The 20,563-nt window shown below is 37.4% G+C and overlaps 1 protein-coding gene across 2 annotated transcripts in view; it reads left to right on the forward strand.

Moving 5' to 3' along the window:
* The window catches only part of LOC101397616 (lipase member K), a 48,864-nt gene that overhangs the window by 24,464 nt on the left and 3,837 nt on the right, over positions 1–20,563 (forward strand). Inside the window, exons 4-9 of one of the 2 annotated variants that reach the window (XM_014795008.2) lie at positions 86–284; positions 1,531–1,640; positions 3,319–3,455; positions 15,043–15,189; positions 17,043–17,114; positions 19,507–19,578. In XM_014795008.2, the coding sequence (XP_014650494.1) occupies positions 86–284; positions 1,531–1,640; positions 3,319–3,455; positions 15,043–15,189; positions 17,043–17,114; positions 19,507–19,578 (737 nt within the window). The remainder of the gene's footprint in view (positions 1–85; positions 285–1,530; positions 1,641–3,318; positions 3,456–15,042; positions 15,190–17,042; positions 17,115–19,506; positions 19,579–20,563) is intronic. The other variant, XM_087432223.1, reaches the window with a different exon arrangement.

A 20,563-nucleotide genomic window follows, 5' to 3' on the forward strand; every position in this document is an offset into this window, starting at 1 on the left:
ATGCTATAGGAAGTCAGGAAAGAGAATTTTCTTGTAGACACTAAGGAAATTCAGACACAAAATTCTTGTTGCCTGTGTTTTGCAGCTCCAAAGCCTGTTGTGTATTTGCAACATGGTTTAGTTGCATCTGCCAGTAACTGGATTTGCAATCTGCCAAACAACAGCTTGGCTTTCCTTCTGGCAGATAGTGGTTATGATGTGTGGATGGGGAACAGCCGGGGAAATACCTGGTCCAGAAAACACTTGAAATTTTCACCAAAATCACCAGAATTCTGGGCTTTCAGGTAAGGAGATAAACCTACTAATGAATAAAGTGTGTGCTTTGCTCATTTATATGGATGAACACCTTTTGATTTTTCCCTTTCTGTCCAAATGCACCCAATGGAATCCACAAGAAAGAAAGAAATATTTTTTCCTCTATCGAGGCTTTCTTCACAAGCTCTGAAGAAATGCACTGCTATTATTGCAGTTATTTGTTTAAAAAATCCCACTTGCTGGTATGTGTGTGTATGCAAAACATATATGCAAAAAAAAAATAAAAATACAGAAGTCAACTTTAGAAAGGTTAATTCCAGGACTGTCACTTTGTCAATGTGGAATCCCAAAGGAAATTTATATGGTACCCTTACTATAGAGGAAAAATGAAAGTGATCAAGAAATGGAACCAGAAACAAGGTTCTGGTTGAAAATCCTGAGAACCAGACATTCATAATAAACCAAGACAGAGCCTAGTCTTCATGCATAGATGACACTCAAATGTTTATTCACTGAATAGTGAAGGAACTCTGCCCTCCATAGGCTAGTGGTGCTGAACACTGTTCCTGGCAGTAAGGAATAAGCCTGAACACAAAGGATCAGAGCAGAGTTGCCAGCAGCAGCCCCTGGGGGCACTGTCTGCCCTAGAAGTCAGGCCAGCTTGGTCACAGCGACAAACCTCTGCACTTGCATCAGATCAGAGCTAAGAACCATGCCTTGAAGGTCACTAAAGCCATTTGTTCCTTGGCCTCATTCCTGCCTTATTTCTGGAAGCCATTTGGCATTTCTTAATTCCACATCCCAGTGGAGTAGTGTCATCACACTATTGCGAATAACATGATAATTCCCTAGGTGAATGTTTTCCCAACTACACACAGGAAAGAAACGCCTGAGGTGATTGAAAAATATGCCTCTTCCCTGGAAATTCTGATTCGGTCTGTCTGGGCTGATGTCTGCAAATCTGGTTGCTTTATTCTGTTTTTTAAATAAACATTCCAGGTAATTTTTCTTTTCAAGGGAATTTGGTATAGAATTAAGAGAAAAGCCTCTGTGGGTGTTTGCAAGTCAGATTTTTCTGATTCTAGTTTCTTAACAATGTTACTCTTGCAATCAAGGTAAGATTCTCAAATGTTGCACAGATGCATAATATCATATATTTATTCTAGTCTTACATTTAACAAAAGCTAAGTATTTATATCTGCAATGAATATGTTAAAAATATTGCAAGCCTAACAATGATATATTTTTTCCAATTTTGTTGTCTTTCTTTGGCAGTTTGGATGAGATGGCTAAATATGACCTTCCAGCCACAATCAATTTTATCGTAGAGAAAACTGGACAGGAGCGACTCTACTATGTGGGCCACTCCCAAGGCACCACCATTGGTGTGTTTGGGGCAGGCGTGATCTGAGAGTGTCAGGGGATCTTCTTCCATATTCATGAAAGGGATCAAGATTTCTCCCCTCTGTGCAGTCTCTAGCTTGGGAACTTGAGTTGGCAAGTAAAGTGAGGATGTCAATAGGGATTTTTCCCCCAGGACTGAATTTGGAGATTGCTGGATGAGCCTGAAGGAAAGAGAAGTATTTATTTATTCATTTGTGTACCCAGAAAACATTTGTCAGACACTGAGTTAGTTGCTGGAGAACCAGAGATAAATATGGTATGCATCTTTCCCTGAAAGAGCTCACAGTCTAGGGAGGGACACCAAAAAGAAAGCAGATAATTACAAATCTCGGTGATTATATGCCACAATCAGTGTTACTTTTAGCTCCCAATAGATGTCGGAGTAGGGTAGTCTATGTGGATGGGGCCACGTTGGCAGTGCCATGAGGCACTTCACTTCCTTCACAGCTCTCCATTCAGCTAGAGATATCGACAATACCAACAGCATTTCCACCAGTCTATTTTCTGTCTTAATTCTAATCAGATTTCTAGTGTAAGTTTCTATGTCCCTGTACTATAGTATGCATCTTACATGCATTCTCTCATTGGAAACTACAAACATTTAAGAGCATTATCACCCGTATTTTATAAGTGGCTGAACTTAGAAATCCTGTCCAATGGTAATAATGCCAAATAACACTTGAAGTGTTATACATACAGACAGTCCCCAACTTAACGATTGTTCAACTTACAGTTTTTCAACTTTACGATGGTGCGAAAGCAATATGCATTCAGTAGAAACCATACTTTGAATTTTGATCTTTTCCTGGGCTAGTGATATGCAGTACAATACTCTCTGGTGATGCTGGGCAGCAGCAGTGAGCCACAGCTCCCAGTCAGCCACGCAATCATGAGGGTGAACAATCGATACACTTACAATGATTCTGTATCCATACAACCATTCCGTTTTTCACTTTTAGTGCAGTATTCAATAAATTACGTGAGATATCCACCACTTTATTATAAAATAGGCTTTGTGTTGGATGATTTTGCCCAACTGTAGGCTAATGTAAATGTTCTGCGCACGTCTAAGGTAGGCTAGGCTAAGCTATGATGTTCAGTATGTTAGATGTATTAAATGCATTTTCAACTTATAATATTTTCAACTTACAGTGGGTATATCGGGACATAACCTTATCGTAAGTCAAGGAAGATCTGTATATAACTTAACCTTCAAAGAATCATCCCATATGGATTCTATTTTCCAAATTTACAGATTGAGAAAACTGAAACTCATGCAGGGGAGATAACTTGCCTAAATTTTCACACAGCTAGTGAATGGGAAGCCAAGATTATAGCCCAGTTTTGTCTGATACTAAAGACTATGGTCAAGCTAGAATGGCCCTTGGAGTTTACCTATATATGCTCCACAATGGATGCTTGAACATTTTCTGCAAGCTTCTCTATAAGTAGACTTGTACTCTTCAGGGAAAGGAAACTCACTTTATTCTGCACTGGCCAATTCCATGCTTGAGAAATTTGAAAATCCTTCCCTAAAAATGGTATTTACTCTGAGTTTTTTGATTCTTTGTTTTGTGTTTAATATAACTACTTTTGCTATAATTTAAAATAAATTAAGAATTGTTTTAAATCTATATACTAAATCTTCTTCTATTTCAGCTTTCATAGCATTCTCTACAAATCCAGAGCTGGCTAAGAGGATTAAGATATTTTTTGCATTGGCTCCAGTCGTCACAGTGAAATATACTAAAAGTCCTATGAAAAAATTAACAATTCTTTCCAGAAAAGTCATCAAGGTATGTAAATTCCTCAAGTTTAAATCTGCAGTAACTATAACAGCTCTATTTCCACTGATTTCGAAAGAAGAGAATCTGATGCAAATGACATTTTACAAACTTCTGAGAATATAATGGATGCTCAAGGGATCCATGTGAGTTTACTGATGTACAATTCTACCAATAGGGTTTAGAGAGCTGACACTGATGCCATTCTGTCCTGTTGACTTCATCTATGTCTAGAGGCTTCTCTACTGTGTCATTCCTCAATCACAGATAAAGCAAGACCTGATTTGATTGATTGATTTGTTTAATCTAGTAGGTTAAATTTCTCTCCAATGCTCTCTAGTTTTTCAGGGGCAGTATAGTGTAGTAGTTGAGATCACAGCATGGTGCCAGATGGCATGGGTATGAATCCTCGCTAGCTGGGTGAATTTAATCAAGACTTTAAGTGTTCTGGGAATCATTTTTTTCGTTTATAAAGTAGAGATAATAATAGTCTCTACTTTTAGGGATGCTGTGACGATTAAGTGAGTTCATACATGTAAATCCTCTAGAGACAGGTCTTGCACATTGTATGCCTTTAATAAATGTCAGCTACCATTATTACTGTCCTGATTTTCATAGAACATACTTCCCCCATCACTAAAAGTCCAACCTTGCTCAATTGCCCACACTTCACAGACTGTCAGTCTGTCAACTCCTCAAAACCTAGGCGTATCCTAGACCTCAGATTCTTTCTGCTAGCTGACAGCTAAGTAAGTTGATAATTTACTCAGTCAAGGAGAATTGGTCTATGTGGGTTGGTGTGTTTTCTTGTTGCATATTAACACGGATTTCTCCCATGGCAGACTGGAGGTGATAATATTGTTCAGTGATTTCAGTGAAAGCATATGAAAGTGAAACAATTTTTATAGAAGCCAGGGATTCTGGTTGGTGAGAGACAAGAAAAGTAGCCCATAGTGATTCAATTCCATACCTATACAACCCAGAAAGACAGTAGCAGGAAAGCTATCAGAACAACATGGAAAATGCTCACACTTCCCTCTTAGTACTTGGGTCTCTTACACTATACAGATTTCATTCCAGCCTGGTCCCACAATATTGGGTGAACAATATTGGACCTCTTGTTAAATTATTTCAGTATTCCACACAGTTAAGAGATATTTTGAGATGGTGGAATCTTTCCATTTTCCCCAATTTGCACAGCTCTACTTCAACCTTCCATATATTTTGACATGCCTGTGGTATAGCGCAGTTCAGTTCAATTCTCTGAAGAGATATCTAGGAGCTACTATTTCAAAAGCATAGCATCAGGAAACAGGTATGTCTATAAAGAGACTTTTCGGCCAATTGGTATGACTGAAAATGAGAGTGCATGTGAGAGTGGTGGAAGACTCAACTAGGGAGAGAGTAGGGGACAGTTAATGGAAAGCAATTAAGTCATGTTAAGGAATTTAGATTTGTTCTGTTGGTGATGGGAAGCCTTTGAAGAATGTGAAGCAGAGAAATGGATTGATCAGATTTGTATTTTTGGAACTACTGCCTTAAAAGGACTTTAACTCCAATAGAGGAGGTACACATATGACCCACTAATTTCTAATAGAAATTCTGGCATCATCTTGATGATAGAGCAAAGAAATTGCTAGACAAATTTAGAGAAAAGTGAAAATGTTTCTAATTGTTGGAATCACAGAAGACCTCTTGGATGAAATGGCGTTTGAGTTTGGGCTTAAAGACAAGATTTCAATACACAGGGTGCTGTAGAAAGTCTTTCCAAACCAAGAGGGAAATATGATCAACATTGCAATGGTGAAGTTCAAGCCATGGGAAACCTCATGGAACTGACTTTATTAGGGCTTTAAATTTGTGAAGACGAGTATGAGAAAGAATATTGGAAATGTAGGAGTAGATTATGAAAACATTTGAATGCCAAGTTAATAAATTTGGAATTTATTCTATAGGTAATGGATGACCATGGAAGGTATTTGCACAAAAAAATGACATGCATAATGCTCTTTTTTGGAAAGATTCTCCTGGTAACCAAATGAAAGTAGGTGGGAGTAAATGACATCAAGAGGGGCTAAATATGAGGAGAATTGTTATGGGATTATTGTTACAGTTCAGCTGGCAGATATTGGAAAACTGAAGCAGAGTTGTGCAAAAAGAAGATACAATCTACAGGATTTAACCATGAAATGATAGACAGCCTTATAGACATGGTATAAACTTTGAGAATGCAGGGCTTTCTCTTCTCTCCTATTAGCTAAATGTTTTCAGACATGTTGGAGAATGACTTCCTCTTTCACTGGAGAGATCATGGACTGAGATGAGCCTTTTAATATCTCTGATTAGAGAATTCTTTTTATTGATACTATCAGTTCTTTCCTATCCCTCCTTCAATTCAATTCAATTCAATTCACATTAGACACTGACATAGGGGCTTGAGTCAGACAGAATCAAGTTTACATTCTGCCTCTGCTTCCTGCCCTTTGTGACCTTGGGCAAGTTATTTAACTATTCTAAGCCTCAGTTTTCACGCTTATAAAATTGGTAGAATTTGAAGTTCTGATGTCAGCAAGATGGCATGTTAGGAGTTTCCAACACTTGTCTCCCCCACAAAAACAACAAGAACAATAAATAAACAACTGTGAGCTGACAGAAATAGGTCTGGGAAAGCCCCAGACTATAACAAAGTAGCAGCAGAAACCCTGGGGAGCTCAAAAACCAAGGATGGCTGCACAGAAAAGCACAAACAGCATTTTACCTGCACCACCCTATCCCACAATATAGAGCAGCTCAGCACCAAGAGGGATCCTCTCAGAGGGATTTTATCCCATAGGAGAAAGGAGAGCGGAAAACCCCCACAGGGCTCATTATTACTGTGGACACTTGCAGCTTTTGCTCTCAAGGATCCTCACAGTCTTCAACAGTGCTGAACCCAGCTGAAGAGCTGCTTGGAATCCTCATTGCTGTATCTCCTCCCCAGGGGTGGAGCTGTCACTGAGGTGAGACCTGTTCCCAGTGGCCCCAGTTGCTTCTATGCCCTACACTCTGGGATCAAGATATCATAGTGCCTTGCCATGTGTGGAACTGGAGCTGCCATTCCATTGCCCCCTACCTCCTGGGTCCCAAGTTATGGCTTTGATTGACCATTACCAGGGCCACACTGCTGCTACTCTGTGCTCTGGCCCCTGCGTCCTGAGTTAGACCTTGACCCAGCATCACTAGGGCCAAGCTGCTCTGCATCTGCCCCTTGGAGCCAGAGTTGGGACTCTGATCTGCCATTCCTAAGGCATGCTTCTGCTTCATCCTGCCACCTGGGCCCAAGCCACCCTCTCATCCCTAGGTCCATTCTGCTGCTGACTGTCCCAACCTCTCCTCCACCCCAGGGCTTGTGTCACTACAGAAAACACCAGAGACCCAGACTCCAGGTCCATAGGAGATCTGCACATGCCTGCATCTCAGACACTGGCATCACCACCACAGCAAGTGCAGCTGTGCCCTGACCTAGGTGCCATGGTAGTTCTGAACTCAGAATGCTGGCTTTGCTACTGCTGAGTACCAGTACACCAGACCTGGCACCAAGAAAGATACCCTCAGCTAGAGCTTTGTTTCATGGGCAAAAAGGAACAGAGGATATCAACAGCCTTTGTCACTGAAGAATACAATAACTCTGGCCACTACTACCACCTGCAGGACCTCCATAGTCTTGGCCAGTGAAGATCCCCACAGTCTTCACCACTGTTGGAGCTGGTGGAGCTGCACAGAGGCTACCACTGGGATCTCCCTGGAACCAAGACACTACACCCTATGAGCTGGTGCCATCACAACCACCTTCAGGTGAAAGTCTTTCCCATTGAAGCCAGTTTGAAAAGGCTGGCAGAGGTGACTGCTCCCTCAAACATGCAGATATCGACACAAAGCTATTAGAAACACAAAAACAAAGAAACATGACACCACCAAAGGAATGCAATAATTTTCTAGGAACTGAACCCAAAGAAATGGAGATCTATGAGTTACCTGAAAAAGAATTCAAAATAATTATTTTAAGAAAGCTCAGCAAGATTCAAGGAAACACAGATAGACAACTCAATGAACTAGGAGAAGGATGCATGAATGAATGAGAAATTCAACAAAGAGATAGAGATCATAAGAAAGAACCAAACAAATTCTAGAGCTAAAGAATAAAATGAATGAAATAAAAAATGGATGAGAGCTTCAACAGCAGTCTCAATCAAGAAGACAGAATCTCAATCAAGAAGACAGAATCTGTCAACTTGAAGACAGACCTCTTGATATTGTCTAGTCAGGGGAGAAAAAAGAAATAAGAATGAAAAAGAGTGAAGAAAGCCTATGTAAATTATGGGACACCACAAACAAAACAATATTTCCATTATGGGAGTTCCAGAAAGAAAAGAGAGGAAGAAAGGGGAATAAAGCTTATTTAAAGAAAAAACAGCTGAAAACTTCCCAAATCTGGGTAGATATGGTCATCTAGGTACATGAAACTCAGAAAACCCCAAAGGTTCAATCCAAAGAGATCTTCTCCAAGACACATAAAATCAAACTCTCAAAAATCGAAGATAAACAGAATTTTGAAAATAGCAAGAGGAAAAAGACTCATCACATATAAGGGAATCCCAATAAAGCTATCAGCAGATTTATCAGCAGAGATCTTGCAGGCCAGGAGAGCAAGGGATGATATATCTAAAGTGCTCAAAGAAAAATACTGCCAACCAAGAATACTTTACCCAGCAAAATTGTCCTTCAGAAATAAAGGAGAGATAAATACTTTCCCAGACAAACAAAAGCTGAGGGAATTTTTCACCACTAGACCTGCCTGAAAGAAATGCTACAGGGAGTTCTTCAAGCTGAAACAAAAGTATGCTAATCAGTAACATGAAAACTTAAGAAAATATATAATTCAGCGGCAAAGGTAAATATATAGTCAAATTCAAAATACTCTAATACTGCAATGGTGGTGTGTAAACCACTTTGAACTCTAGTGTGTAGGTTAAAAGATAAAAGTGTTAAAAATAACTATAGCTACAATATTCTATTAATGGATACATAATATAAAAAGATGTAAATTGTGACATCAACAACATAAAATGTGAGGGGGCATAAGTAAATGTGTAGAACTCTTTTATGCAATTGAAGTTAAGTATTTTCAGTTTAAAATAGACTGGTAAAATTATAAGATGTATTATAAAAGCCTCATGGTAATCACAAAGCAAAAACTTATAATAGTTATAAAAATGATAAAGAGAAAAGAATCAACGACTACAACCACTAAAAAAAAATCATCAATTCACAAAGAAAGACTGCAAAAGAGGAAGAAAGGAACAGAGGAATGACAAAACCATCAGAATACAGCAAAACAGCGATAGTAAGTCCTTACTTATCAATAATTACTCTAAATGTAAATGGTTTAAATACTCCAATTAAAGGACATAGTGATTGAATGAATTAAAAAACAAGACTCAACTATATACTGCCTACAAGAGACTCAATCAACTTCAAGGACACACATAGGCTCAAAATGAAGGGATGGAAAAAAGTATTCCATACAAATGGAAACCAAGACAGCAAGGGTAGATATACTTATATCAGACAACATAAACTTTAAGTCAAAAATGGTTAACAAGAGACAAACTAGATCATTATATAATGATAAAAGGGTCAATTCATCAAAAGGATATAACAATTGTAAATACATATGTACCCAATATTAGACTACCTAAATATATTAAACAATTATTAATAGATCTGAAGACAGAAACAGACATCAATGCAATAACTGTAGGAGATTTCAATACTCCACTTTCAACAATGGATAGATCATCCAGAGAGAAAATCAACAAGGGAGTAATAGACTTGAACTTAACTTTAGACCTGAACTTAACTTTAGACTAATGGACCTAACAGGCATATGCAAATATTCCATCCAACTGCAACAGAGTACAATTCTTCTTAAGTGCACTTGGAATATTTTTCAGGATAGATCATACGTTAGGTCACAAAAAAGTCTTAACAAATTTAAGAAGGTTGAAAAGACACCAAGTATCTTTCCTGAATACAATAGTATGAAACTAGAAATCAATAACAGGAGAAAATCTGGAATATTTACAAATATGTGTAAAAGAAACAACATACTCCTGAACAACTAATGGGTCAAAGAAGAAATCAAAAAATATCTTGAGACAAACAAAAATGGAAACATAGCATACCAAAACTGTGTGATGCAATTCTAAGAGGGAAATTTATAACAATAGATGCCTCCATTAAGAAAATAAACAACCTAATCTTATACCTCAAAGAACTACAAAAAGAACAAACTAAGCCCGAAGTTAGCAGAAGGAAGGAAATAATAAATATTAAAGCAGAAATAAATTAAATAGACTAGAAATACAATAGGAAAGATCAATTAAACAGAGAGTTGGTTTCTTTGAAAAGATAAACAAAATTGACAAACCTTAGCTAAAGTAACTAACGAAAAAGACAGATGGCTCAAATAAATAAAATTACAAATGAAAGAGGAAACATTACAATTGATACTATAGATATACGGAGCATCACGGGACTGCTATGAATAATTATACATGAACGAATTAGATGATTTATGAGAAATGTCATTCCTAGAAACATATAACTTACCAAGACTGAATTATGAAGTAAGAGAAAATCTGAACAGACAAATAATGACCAGAGGGATTGAATCAGTAATCAAAAATCTCTCAAAAAATAAAATCCCAGGACCAGATGGCTTCACTGGAAGACGTAAAATTATCTGTTTGCAGATGACATGATCTTATATTAAAAAAACACTCTAAAGATTCCACCAAAACACTTCAGAACTAATGAAAGAATTCATAAAAGTTGTGGGATATAAAATCAACATAGAAAAATCAGATATGTTTCTACACTCTAACAAACTATCTGAAAGAGAAATTAAGAAAGCAATTCCACTTACAATAGCATCAAAAACAACAAAATATATAGGAATACGTTTAACCAAGGAGGTGAAAGACCTGTATACTGAAAACTATAAGACATTAATGAAAGAAATTGAAAAAGACACAAATAGATGGAAAGATATTCCACGTTCATGGATTGGAAGAATCAATATTATGCTAAAATATCCATACTACCCAAAATGATCTACAAATTCAATGCAATCCTTATCAAAATTCCAATGGCATTTTTCATAGAAATAGAAAAAACTATCCTAAAATTTGTTTAGAACCAAAAAGACCCCGAATAGCTAAACCAAACTTGAGAAAGAAGGATAAAGGTGGAGGCATCACACTTCCTGATTTCAAACTATATTACAAAGCTATAGTGATCATACAGTATGGTACTGGCATGAAAACAGTCACATAGAAGTGTGGAACAGAATTGAGAGCCCAGAAATAAACTCATGCTTATGGTCAACTAATCTTTGACGAGGGCACTATGAACAAACAGTGGAGAAATGATAGTCTCTTCAATAAATTGTATTGGGATAACTGGACAGCCACATGCAAAAGAAAGAAACTGGACCCCTATGTTACACCACTCACAAAAATTAACTTGAAATGGATTAAAGACTTGAATGTTAAGACTTGAAACCATAAAACTCCTGGAAGAAAACACATGGGAAAAGCTCCTAGACATTGGTTTTGCCAATGATTTTTTGTATAAGACACCAAAAGCAGAGGCAGTAAAACCAAAAATAAACAAGTGGACTAACTAAAAAGCTTCTGCACAGCAAAGGAAACAATAAATATATTGAAAAGGCAACCTATCGAACGGGAGAAAATATATACAAATCATGTATCTGATAAGAGGTTAATATCAAAAATATGTAAAGAACTCTTACAACTCAGTAGCAAAAAAGCAAGTGATCCGATTAAAAAAATGGGCAGGGGCCGGCCCGGTGGCGCAAGCGGTTAGGTGCGCGCTCTCCGCTGCGGCGGCCCGGGGTTCGCTGGTTCGGATCCCGGGCGCGCACCGACGCACTGCTTGGCAAGCCATGCTGTGGCGGCGTCCCATATAAAGTGGAGGAAGATGGGCACAGATGTTAGCCCAGGGCCATCTTCCTCAGCAAAAAAAGAGGAGGATTGGCGGATGTTAGCACAGGGCTGATCTCCTCACAAAAAAAAAAAAAAAAAAAAAAAAATGGGCAAAGGACCAGAATACACATTTTTCCAAAGAATACAGATAGATGGCCAACAGGTACATAAAACGGTGCTTAACATCACTAACCATCAGGGAAACACAAATCAAAACCACAATAATATATCACCTCACACCTATTAGAATGGCTATTATCAAAAAGAAAAGAAAGAACAAATGTTGGCAAGGGCATGGAGAAAGGAAACCATTATACACTTTCAGTGGAAATGTAAATTCGTACAGCCCTTATGGAGAACAGTAGAGAGGTTCCTCAACAAATTAAAACGGAAAAATTAAAAAGAACATAAAAAAGCCAAAAGAAAAGAAGGAAATACTGCCACTTGTGACAACATGGGTGAACCTGGAGGACATAATGCTAAATGAAATAAGCCAGGCAGAGAAAGATAGATAACGTACCGAATCACCTATATGTGGAATCTAATTTTTTAAAGCCAATTTCATAGAAACAGAGAATAGAATGGTGGTTGCCAGGGGCTGAAGGAGGGGGAAATAAGGATTTCCCTATTTCCTTCCTAATGTAGGTCAAAGGGTACAAACTTTCATTTATAAGACATTTAATGTCTTGTGGTGTCAATTATTCCTCAATAAAGTTGTAAATAAATAAACAAACAACCCAGGTAGAATTTGTCAAGTTCTTTGAGAGATTCACCGAGATAATATATGTTTAAGCATTGTACCTGGCTTATAGAAGGTGCTCAATAAATATTATCTAGTATTATTAATTGAGTTTATTTTAGATTCAAAGGCTCAGCACATGGTGTTTCAGATCTCCTGTTTATTTATCCTTTCTTCCCCTCCCATCCCTTGTTCTACCCCTGAGCATTTATGCCTTGGTGTTCTTTCTCTGTTTTTTCTGACCTATAGCTTGCCTTGACCCTTTGCGTTTTTTATGCTATATACAATAATAAGGATTGTTGGTATTGCCTCCAATTCTTAAAAGAAGAACCTGAGGCTTAGAGATGCTAAGCAGCCTGTTCCAAATCACCCAGCTAATGGGTGGCAGAGTCTCAACAGGCCATCCATGGTCAGTGCTCTTTCTTGTATGTTGCCATTTCCTCAACTTTTCAATGTCAAGCTAAAGAAGTTAGTCCTGGATCTTTATGCAGCCGTGCACAAGGGTGCCCAGCACAGCAAACTGTTGAGGGCTGAATCCAGCAAGCCATGGGCCCTGGCACGGGGCCATGTGCCCAGAAGAAGGGGTACCATTTCTAATTCTAACAAAGGTACCAAAAGAGCTAACAGAAAAAACCTATCTCCATGCTGTTATGTGACAAACATGCGGCCTCCAGAACCAACTTGGAATTACATCTACAAGTCAACATGTTTGCCACTCTGCAAGTGGGTGTTATATGGCTGGCTGGCCTGTATTACTGTCCTCTCTTCTAAGTTAGGGTAAAGAAGCAATTATTCATCCTTGGGTAAATGTATGGTAGTTTTGCTGAGTCACTCATGTATGGATATAGAGGTGAAGTGAAATCAGAGACTGTCATGCTAGTTCACCCTGTATTTGGGAAAGCCAACTATCAGAACAAAGAACAATGTAGGTGTAAACTCTTGTGGTAGATGTAAACTATTTTTCACATCATATTGTCACGGTTGATTACTTCTATGAACTTTCTTTCACATGGATTTTCTGCCAAGTGTGGATGACGAAGATATTGATAAATGAAAACTAAAAATATTCATTGATTAAAATCAGATCTTACCTTCTACTTTAATTACTTATTCATGTGGTGATCTATTTAGGTCATCACACCCGAGAACACAGAATAGATGTCAACATTCTTTTAAAAGACAAGTTCATTCTGTGTCTCCTGCTGCTACTATTAAATTATCACACAGAAAGTTACACAAGAAGAGTTACAATTTGATAGGTGGATTAATTAAATTATCTGATATATTGTCCAAGGGTCTTAGTGATTGTGACAAAATGAATGAGTGGCCAGAAGGAATTAGATAATGTTTGCAATGGTTAATTATTGCTTTGCAGGCCTAAAGAAGTATGATTTGAACTAGTTTAACATATTGTAGCTTCTCTCTCCCTCCTTCCTTCCATCCATTCCTCCCTCCCACTCTCTGGCATGAAGGGGTATATGAAGTCATAGTATATCTTATATTCCATAAATATTCCATGGCATATCAAATATTTCATGGAATATCAAATATTCCATTAAATGCAGTTAATATTTGCCCATATGAGATAACCATTTTTCAAACTCAGAATTCAACAAATTATACCTAGTAGGAATTTACTGAATCTAGTTTACCAAAGATAGTATAAAATCTTGTGGTACATTAGTACAATAAAAATAAACGCTACTTATTGTCCTTTAGTTGTAATTGCCAGTTAATAAAGGATTCCAGGGAAAAGATATGCCAGTTTTTTACCATAAATGGGTGTTTCCAAAAGTTTTAAGAAGTAAAACAAAAATATTTTCACCTTTATATCTAGTTTATTATCCTAAGATTATAAAACTAGTTATTGTGAAACAAAGGCAAGAATGGACTTATACGCACAGGGATTACATATGAATTTATGTTATAATTTGAAGGATTCCTAAAATTCAAAAGATAAGTCCCACTCACTAGCCACATTGCCTGAAATTTCACTAGTAGAGATTTATTTCTTTGAGTTAGTCTTTTGCCTCTAGAACGAGTTCATTAAAAGATTCTGGAACAAATGTCTCATTAAGTCTGTATCAGTCACTAATTATAATAATAGTTATTGGTTTGGGAAATGTTTACTAGGTTCCAGAAACTATACTAGGTGCCTTTTATTTTATTTATTTTTTTTGGTGAGGACAATTGGCCCTGAGTTAATACGTGTGCCAATCGTCCTCTATTTTGTATGTGGTTCAACACCACAGCATGGCTTAATGAGCGTTGTGTAGGTCTACACCCAGGATCCAGGCCCTCAAACCCTGGACCGCCGAAGCAGAGAATGTGAACTTAACCATTACACCGCCAGACCAGCCCCTGCTGGGTGCTTTTTAAACATGACCTGCTGTCTTCACAACAGTCCTAATTAGTAGATATTAATTTTCCATTTTGTAGTTGAGAAAATTCAGGGTAATAGAAATTAAATACATTCCTACGGTACATGAGACACAGTCCAGAAGCAAACCAAAGTATGCCTGACTCCAAAGCCTTACTAATTTCCTATGGGGACTGGTTTCTCAGGGGGCATTCCAAAAAATACCCCAAGTAAAGGGTCTTGGGAAAAGACGTCAAAGGGCGGCTTGGGAGGAACACAAAGTTGGGTTGGGAGAACTACAAAGACAAAATTTAACATGCATCTTGGTTTCCCTGAGGACTAGTACTCATCAGATGTTGCCTTCCATCCAGTCCTTGTCTGAATTGCCATTCATTCTCCACTCTTGACATCCGCATCCATGAAATTTGATGATGTCTTAAATCAATCTTGCAGGTGTTATTTGGTGAAAAGATGTTCTATCCTCATACATTTTTTGACCACTTCATTGCCACCAAGGTGTGCAACCGGAAGCTATTTCGTCATATTTGCAGCAAGTTCCTGTTTACTTTAAGTGGATTTGATCAAAAAAACTTAAACATGGTACGTGTAAGTAGACAGATCCAGGAAAGCAATTGTTTTGTTGCACAGAGGTGAGAAGAGTTCATTCTGAATTGTGTGGAAACCACATGTCAAGGCCTCCTTATTGTCTCCTGGAATGTAATTATATGTTCACGGCTTCCAACCAAGGCTGAGAATCTGCCTGCTTTAGTCAGAGGACTTGAGAAGAAGGTTTTGCCACTGAAAATTCTCACCAACACTTGCTGTTGGCCGAAGTGCCACCATTGAAATGTCCTTCACTTAGATTAAGGCTATGGTTTTGAAATTTATCTTGCAGTGCCTGAGCCCTATCTCAGACTTACTGAAGTAGAATTTCAGGGAGAGAGCCCAGGCATTTGTATTTTTTTAAACCAGTTTTCCACTTTCATAAGTGATTTGGCAAAAGTCATTTTGTGAACCACCTACTTTTTTAATCCAAAGGGATAAAGGGGTGGCTCTTCAATGATAGCCACATATTCACTGTTCAAGGGATGTGTTGAGCTTCTTGTTGAGTCCCTTCCAACTTAACTGAGATCCTTTCCTTTCTTAGTTACAATTAGCTGACTGGAAAAGTGGGATGGGGAAAGAGAGGAAGCTACTGTTTACTCCTCAGCTACAGAGGAGATATGTTTGAAACCAGAGGTGGGACAAAGCCGAAGATGATCTTTGTTTATCTCCCAGAGCCTCATCTCCCTCTGTCAGTGGAAAGCATTGATTAACACTTTCTTTGCTTTCAAGCAAGATTTGTAAAATGCTGTTTATACAAAGCATGCCTTAGCCACTGCCTTTTCACATTCCTTTCTCACTTTCTCAATTTACTAGGGAAACTATGCTTGCCTATCACTTAGATGGAAACATATCATGTAGGCAGAGGTAAGTAAAAACACATTTAAGTGAACTCAAGAATTTCAAAAGCACCCTCTTGACATGACCTAACAGTTTGCTAGAGACAGACTTCACAAAATGACACTCTTGAACATTCATTGGGGGCCCTCACTGTACATTTATATAGTCAGATTGCCTTTTTTCTCACTGTTGGAGACTGGACTGTGGAATATTACAGTGCCTGCAAGGATGTTTATTTTAGTGGAGCATAACGAGGGATGCATAGTAGTGTTGGTGGAACTTTGAAAAAATATGCATGTCTAGAACTCAACCCTAGAGATTTTGATATTAATTCATAGATTTGCGTAGATCATAAGTAGTTCTATTTTTTTTAAAGCTCCAAGATATTTCTGATGCCCACTATGGTAGAAAAATAACTCTTTTGTATGTTAAAAAAAATGCAATTGAAAATATGACAAAGTTAAGGTTTTATTGATCCAGAAGAAATCTAAGTGTTAATGGAGGTTAACACTTAATGGAGTACATCCCACAAATTTTCAAAGAGCCCTGTAGAATATTTACCACATTTTGAAAATCACAAAGCAAAAGGAAACATTCAGATCTGTTCCTAATGTCTTATGATGAACAACTTTCTTGGAATGTCCTTTGAGACTTAACACAGGGTGAAGGAGAAGGTCACTGGGGCTTTTAGCCCTTGACCTCCTATACTCTTGGACCTGTCTGAGGTGAGACTGGAAAGAAAAGGTGCGTTACCTCTGTCTTTGACCAGTGGGATGCCCTTTGTGGGCTTTATAAAGACACTGCCCAGGACATTAAGAATAGAGCTAAGAGAAGAGAATTTCTTAAAGATGGGCTTCTTTGGTTAATACGTCTTCATAGTAAGGTATGTTGTTTATTGCAAAAAAAAAAAAAAAAGAGAGAGAGACAGAGAGAGAAAAAATATTCAGATTTACTTGTGGTGTGATTATATGATTAGCCTCCAGATGAGAAATAATCTCTTTACTTTGCAGAGTCGCTTGGATGTTTATTTGGCACAGAGCCCCGCGGGAACATCTGTTCAGAATATGTTGCACTGGGTCCAGGTATGTGCTCCCTATTCCTGATATGACGCACACATGTCTCTGCAGGATCCCCAAGGAGTTCTCCCAGAGGGCTCACTGCAGGGTTTTGCGGGCACTTGCCCTGTCAGGTTGATGTTTCTGTAATGAGCATCAACTCATGTTGAGTTACTTTACTTTCTTTTGTTTTCCGTGTACTCAGTGTCTGATATTTGGGTCTGGCTCGAGATATTCTGACTAAATTCTGATCCTTAAATTACCCAAAACTGCCTTTTCTAGAGAAAGCTCATATTTCCTATTTTGGGAAATCATCAGCTTTAATAGAGCTTTATATAACAGGGTACAGGTTATTCCAGATCTGCTCATCCTTCAATTGTCATATGGGCCATTTCAGAATGTGAAAGTAACACTTTATTCAGAGCAAATTAAATGTTAGGGAGGGATTAAAACAGATTAGTGGTGTCTGATTTTGCCCTTAGTTTAAGTTTGGGTTTTTTTTTTTTTGTTACTATTTTACTCAATGTTTGGCAAACTCAGAGACAAGTCAAATTCAATTGGTATAAATTTCTGAGCAAAGGATGAGTGTGTGTGTGTGTGTGTGTGTGTGTGTAGACAGAGAGACACAGAAAGAGAGAGAAAAGATCTTCCCAAAGTTTTAATGTATCTGAGATCTCTAAGAATTTGCATTTTAACCTATACTCTAATAAATTTGTTCTGTGCTTTAAAGTTGAGACTCACTGCTATAGATAGCCTGAAACACTAGTTGAGGATTTCTGAAATTCTTTGAAGAGTTCCACCCCCAGGAGATAAGCTTTCAAGTTCCTATGGGAAGAAAGATATTCAGGACATAGGGCCTCCTACTGGTGAGGAGACAGATAGACTCTCTGATGGGCATGGCCTTCCAGGTAATACAACTTCAATTTCACATTTATTGAGCACTTACTATGTGTTCCTCCTGCTGTTCATATATATGATTTCATTGAGTCTCATTGAATTCTCATAACTATCTTTCAACGAAGGCATTGATATCCCCATTCTACAAAGGTCATAGCCAATTCCCTACACATCTCACAGCTGACTCCTCTTAAAGAGAACTCTTCTCCTTTGACAGAAAGTCCTCTTCAGGATAGAAATAAGTAAGCAGAAGAAGATAAAATATTTCATCATAAGTTATATAGACAGATAAGGCAAGGATGATGATGATGATTACGATGATGGTAGTAATATTAGTAAAAAGAGTGATTTGTTGAGCATTCTTAAGTGCTACGTGATTTTTACACATTACCCTATTTAATCTTCACAACCCTATGAGGAGAATGTTACTGTCATTCTCATTTCACAGGTGAGAAAACAGGTTTAGAGAAGATAAATATCTTGCCCTGGATGACTGATTCAGTAATCCATTAAGCCTGGATTCAAACCAGCTCTGTTTGATGCTAAAACTCAAGTTCCTAACTAATACACTCTATTGCTTCCCATTGCTGAAAACCTGCAGAAATTCAATAGCAGCAGACTACTGCCTCTGTAAATATAAACCATGATCAGAATAATTTTAAACTAAAAATCAGGATTAAATCAATGAGTGTGAAAAAATATCTGAAATTCAAGTGAAGAAAAAACCCTTGGAATAGTCTGAGAATAATTTAATAAAGTGCTCGAGGTAAGTGTGAAAATTATCTGCCTCTTCAAGCCAGCATGGGTGGCAAATAGGAAAAGGAACCCCAAGGTATTTGAATGTTTCTATTCTAATATCTGATGTCTAAAAATTAAAATGCAAAAATGAGCATATGTGGTATCTCAGCCTGTGGCCACATTACTGACAACATGGCAGGCTGCTTGGCCCTGCAGATGGGTGACAAACAGCAGCGCCACACTTCACACAGAAAGTTCTGAGGGTGTTCTGTGAGTGAGCATTCCTTTCAATAGTAACAAAAATGTTTCAGAATAGCGAATATATTCATAACATCCTAGACCATCTGACAAGAATAACAATGTATAAAGTTATTTAATAGTAATAGCTGTCATTTTTTAATGTAGGAGATGCATAGGTAGTGCCTTATTAAAAAAATTATAAAAATTCTGGAAACCAAGATATCCAAGAATAATCCAATTTAGGATCTTTTGAAAAATTTCTTTGTATAACATTGTAACATATAAAGGCATCATCGTCTGAGGATTATCACTGGAAAAGTATAAGGGGATGTAAAAGATTGTCAGTCAGTTCCACGGATTAGTATCAATTTTTATCATTTTTATTATTTGGCTTATTAATCTTTATTGAATTTTAGTTCATGTACCTAAAGAGTGGAGCATAGTGTCAATTCTTTTTGTATATTTCTTGTTTACTGTCTTTAAATGTACATTGTTTTCTTATATCATTTTAATGTTAGTGTTTATTATTTTTATTTTATTGTAGGCTGCTAATTCTGGTCTGTTCCAAGCTTTTGATTGGGGAAACCCTGATCAGAACATGATGCACTTCCACCAGGTACGACAATAACAATAATCATCAGTTGCATACTGCAAATGAACTAGTAAAAGTAGTATCCACTCCTTAAGCACCTAGGCCCCATTCACTATGAGAGATATTTTATATAGATTAGATGCTAGTTATTGGGTTCTTACCATGTGCCATATCATTATTTTTGATCCTCGCAGTGACTTTGAAAGCTAAATATTATTGTTTCCATTTTTCCAGGTGCGCAAAGAGGTTAGGTAAATTGTCAAAATTATTTAACTAGTGAAGAACCAGAATATGACCCAGGGGTTCTTGGATCTTAAGTCCATTCTTCTACTACACTTATTCCTTCTCAAAAAACAGAAACATTCATCATTTAAGACCGTATTTGAAAGAGAGAATTAAAGATACATAATCTTTGTTTCTAGAGCATATTCTCTGACTTCTTAGCCATAAAATGAACTAACAATGTCCTAATAGTCATTTGGGATGTCATTTTTTTAAAAAAAAATGATACATGGATCATTAAAGATATACGGACCGAAATATCACCTTTAGGAAAAAACAGTGCTATCTGCCAAAAAATTTTGTGTCAAGATAATTCCTGACATTATCTATGAAAACTTTGGAGCAAAAATTCTGTATAAAAGAAGAGTATGTATTGTTGTTGTTGTTATCGTTACTTTTTTCTAGTGTATAAGGAAATCCAATGATGATTTTGGCTTCTTGTTGATGGACTGAGCTCTAATTAAATGAGTAGTCATCCGAGACTCATGGATTGTATCAGAGATACAAGGATGTGCAAATTTGGAAATTTTTTAAAAAGCAAATTTTCTGTGCCATCCTAATAACTACAATAGTGAACATGCATAACTTCAACTGGTGTGAAAAATCTGATTTTTCTCCTAAATTGCTATAATTATAGGTGTGTGTGGGTGTGTGTGTCCACATACACAGACTCCACACTATGTCAAAGTACTAATTACTCTCATAATTAACCGACTCTGTATCCCAG

Source organism: Ceratotherium simum, chromosome 6 (assembly GCF_057802395.1).
Source record: "Ceratotherium simum simum isolate JZ-2026a chromosome 6, ASM5780239v1, whole genome shotgun sequence".
In the NCBI taxonomy this organism is placed as follows: Eukaryota; Metazoa; Chordata; class Mammalia; order Perissodactyla; family Rhinocerotidae; genus Ceratotherium; species Ceratotherium simum.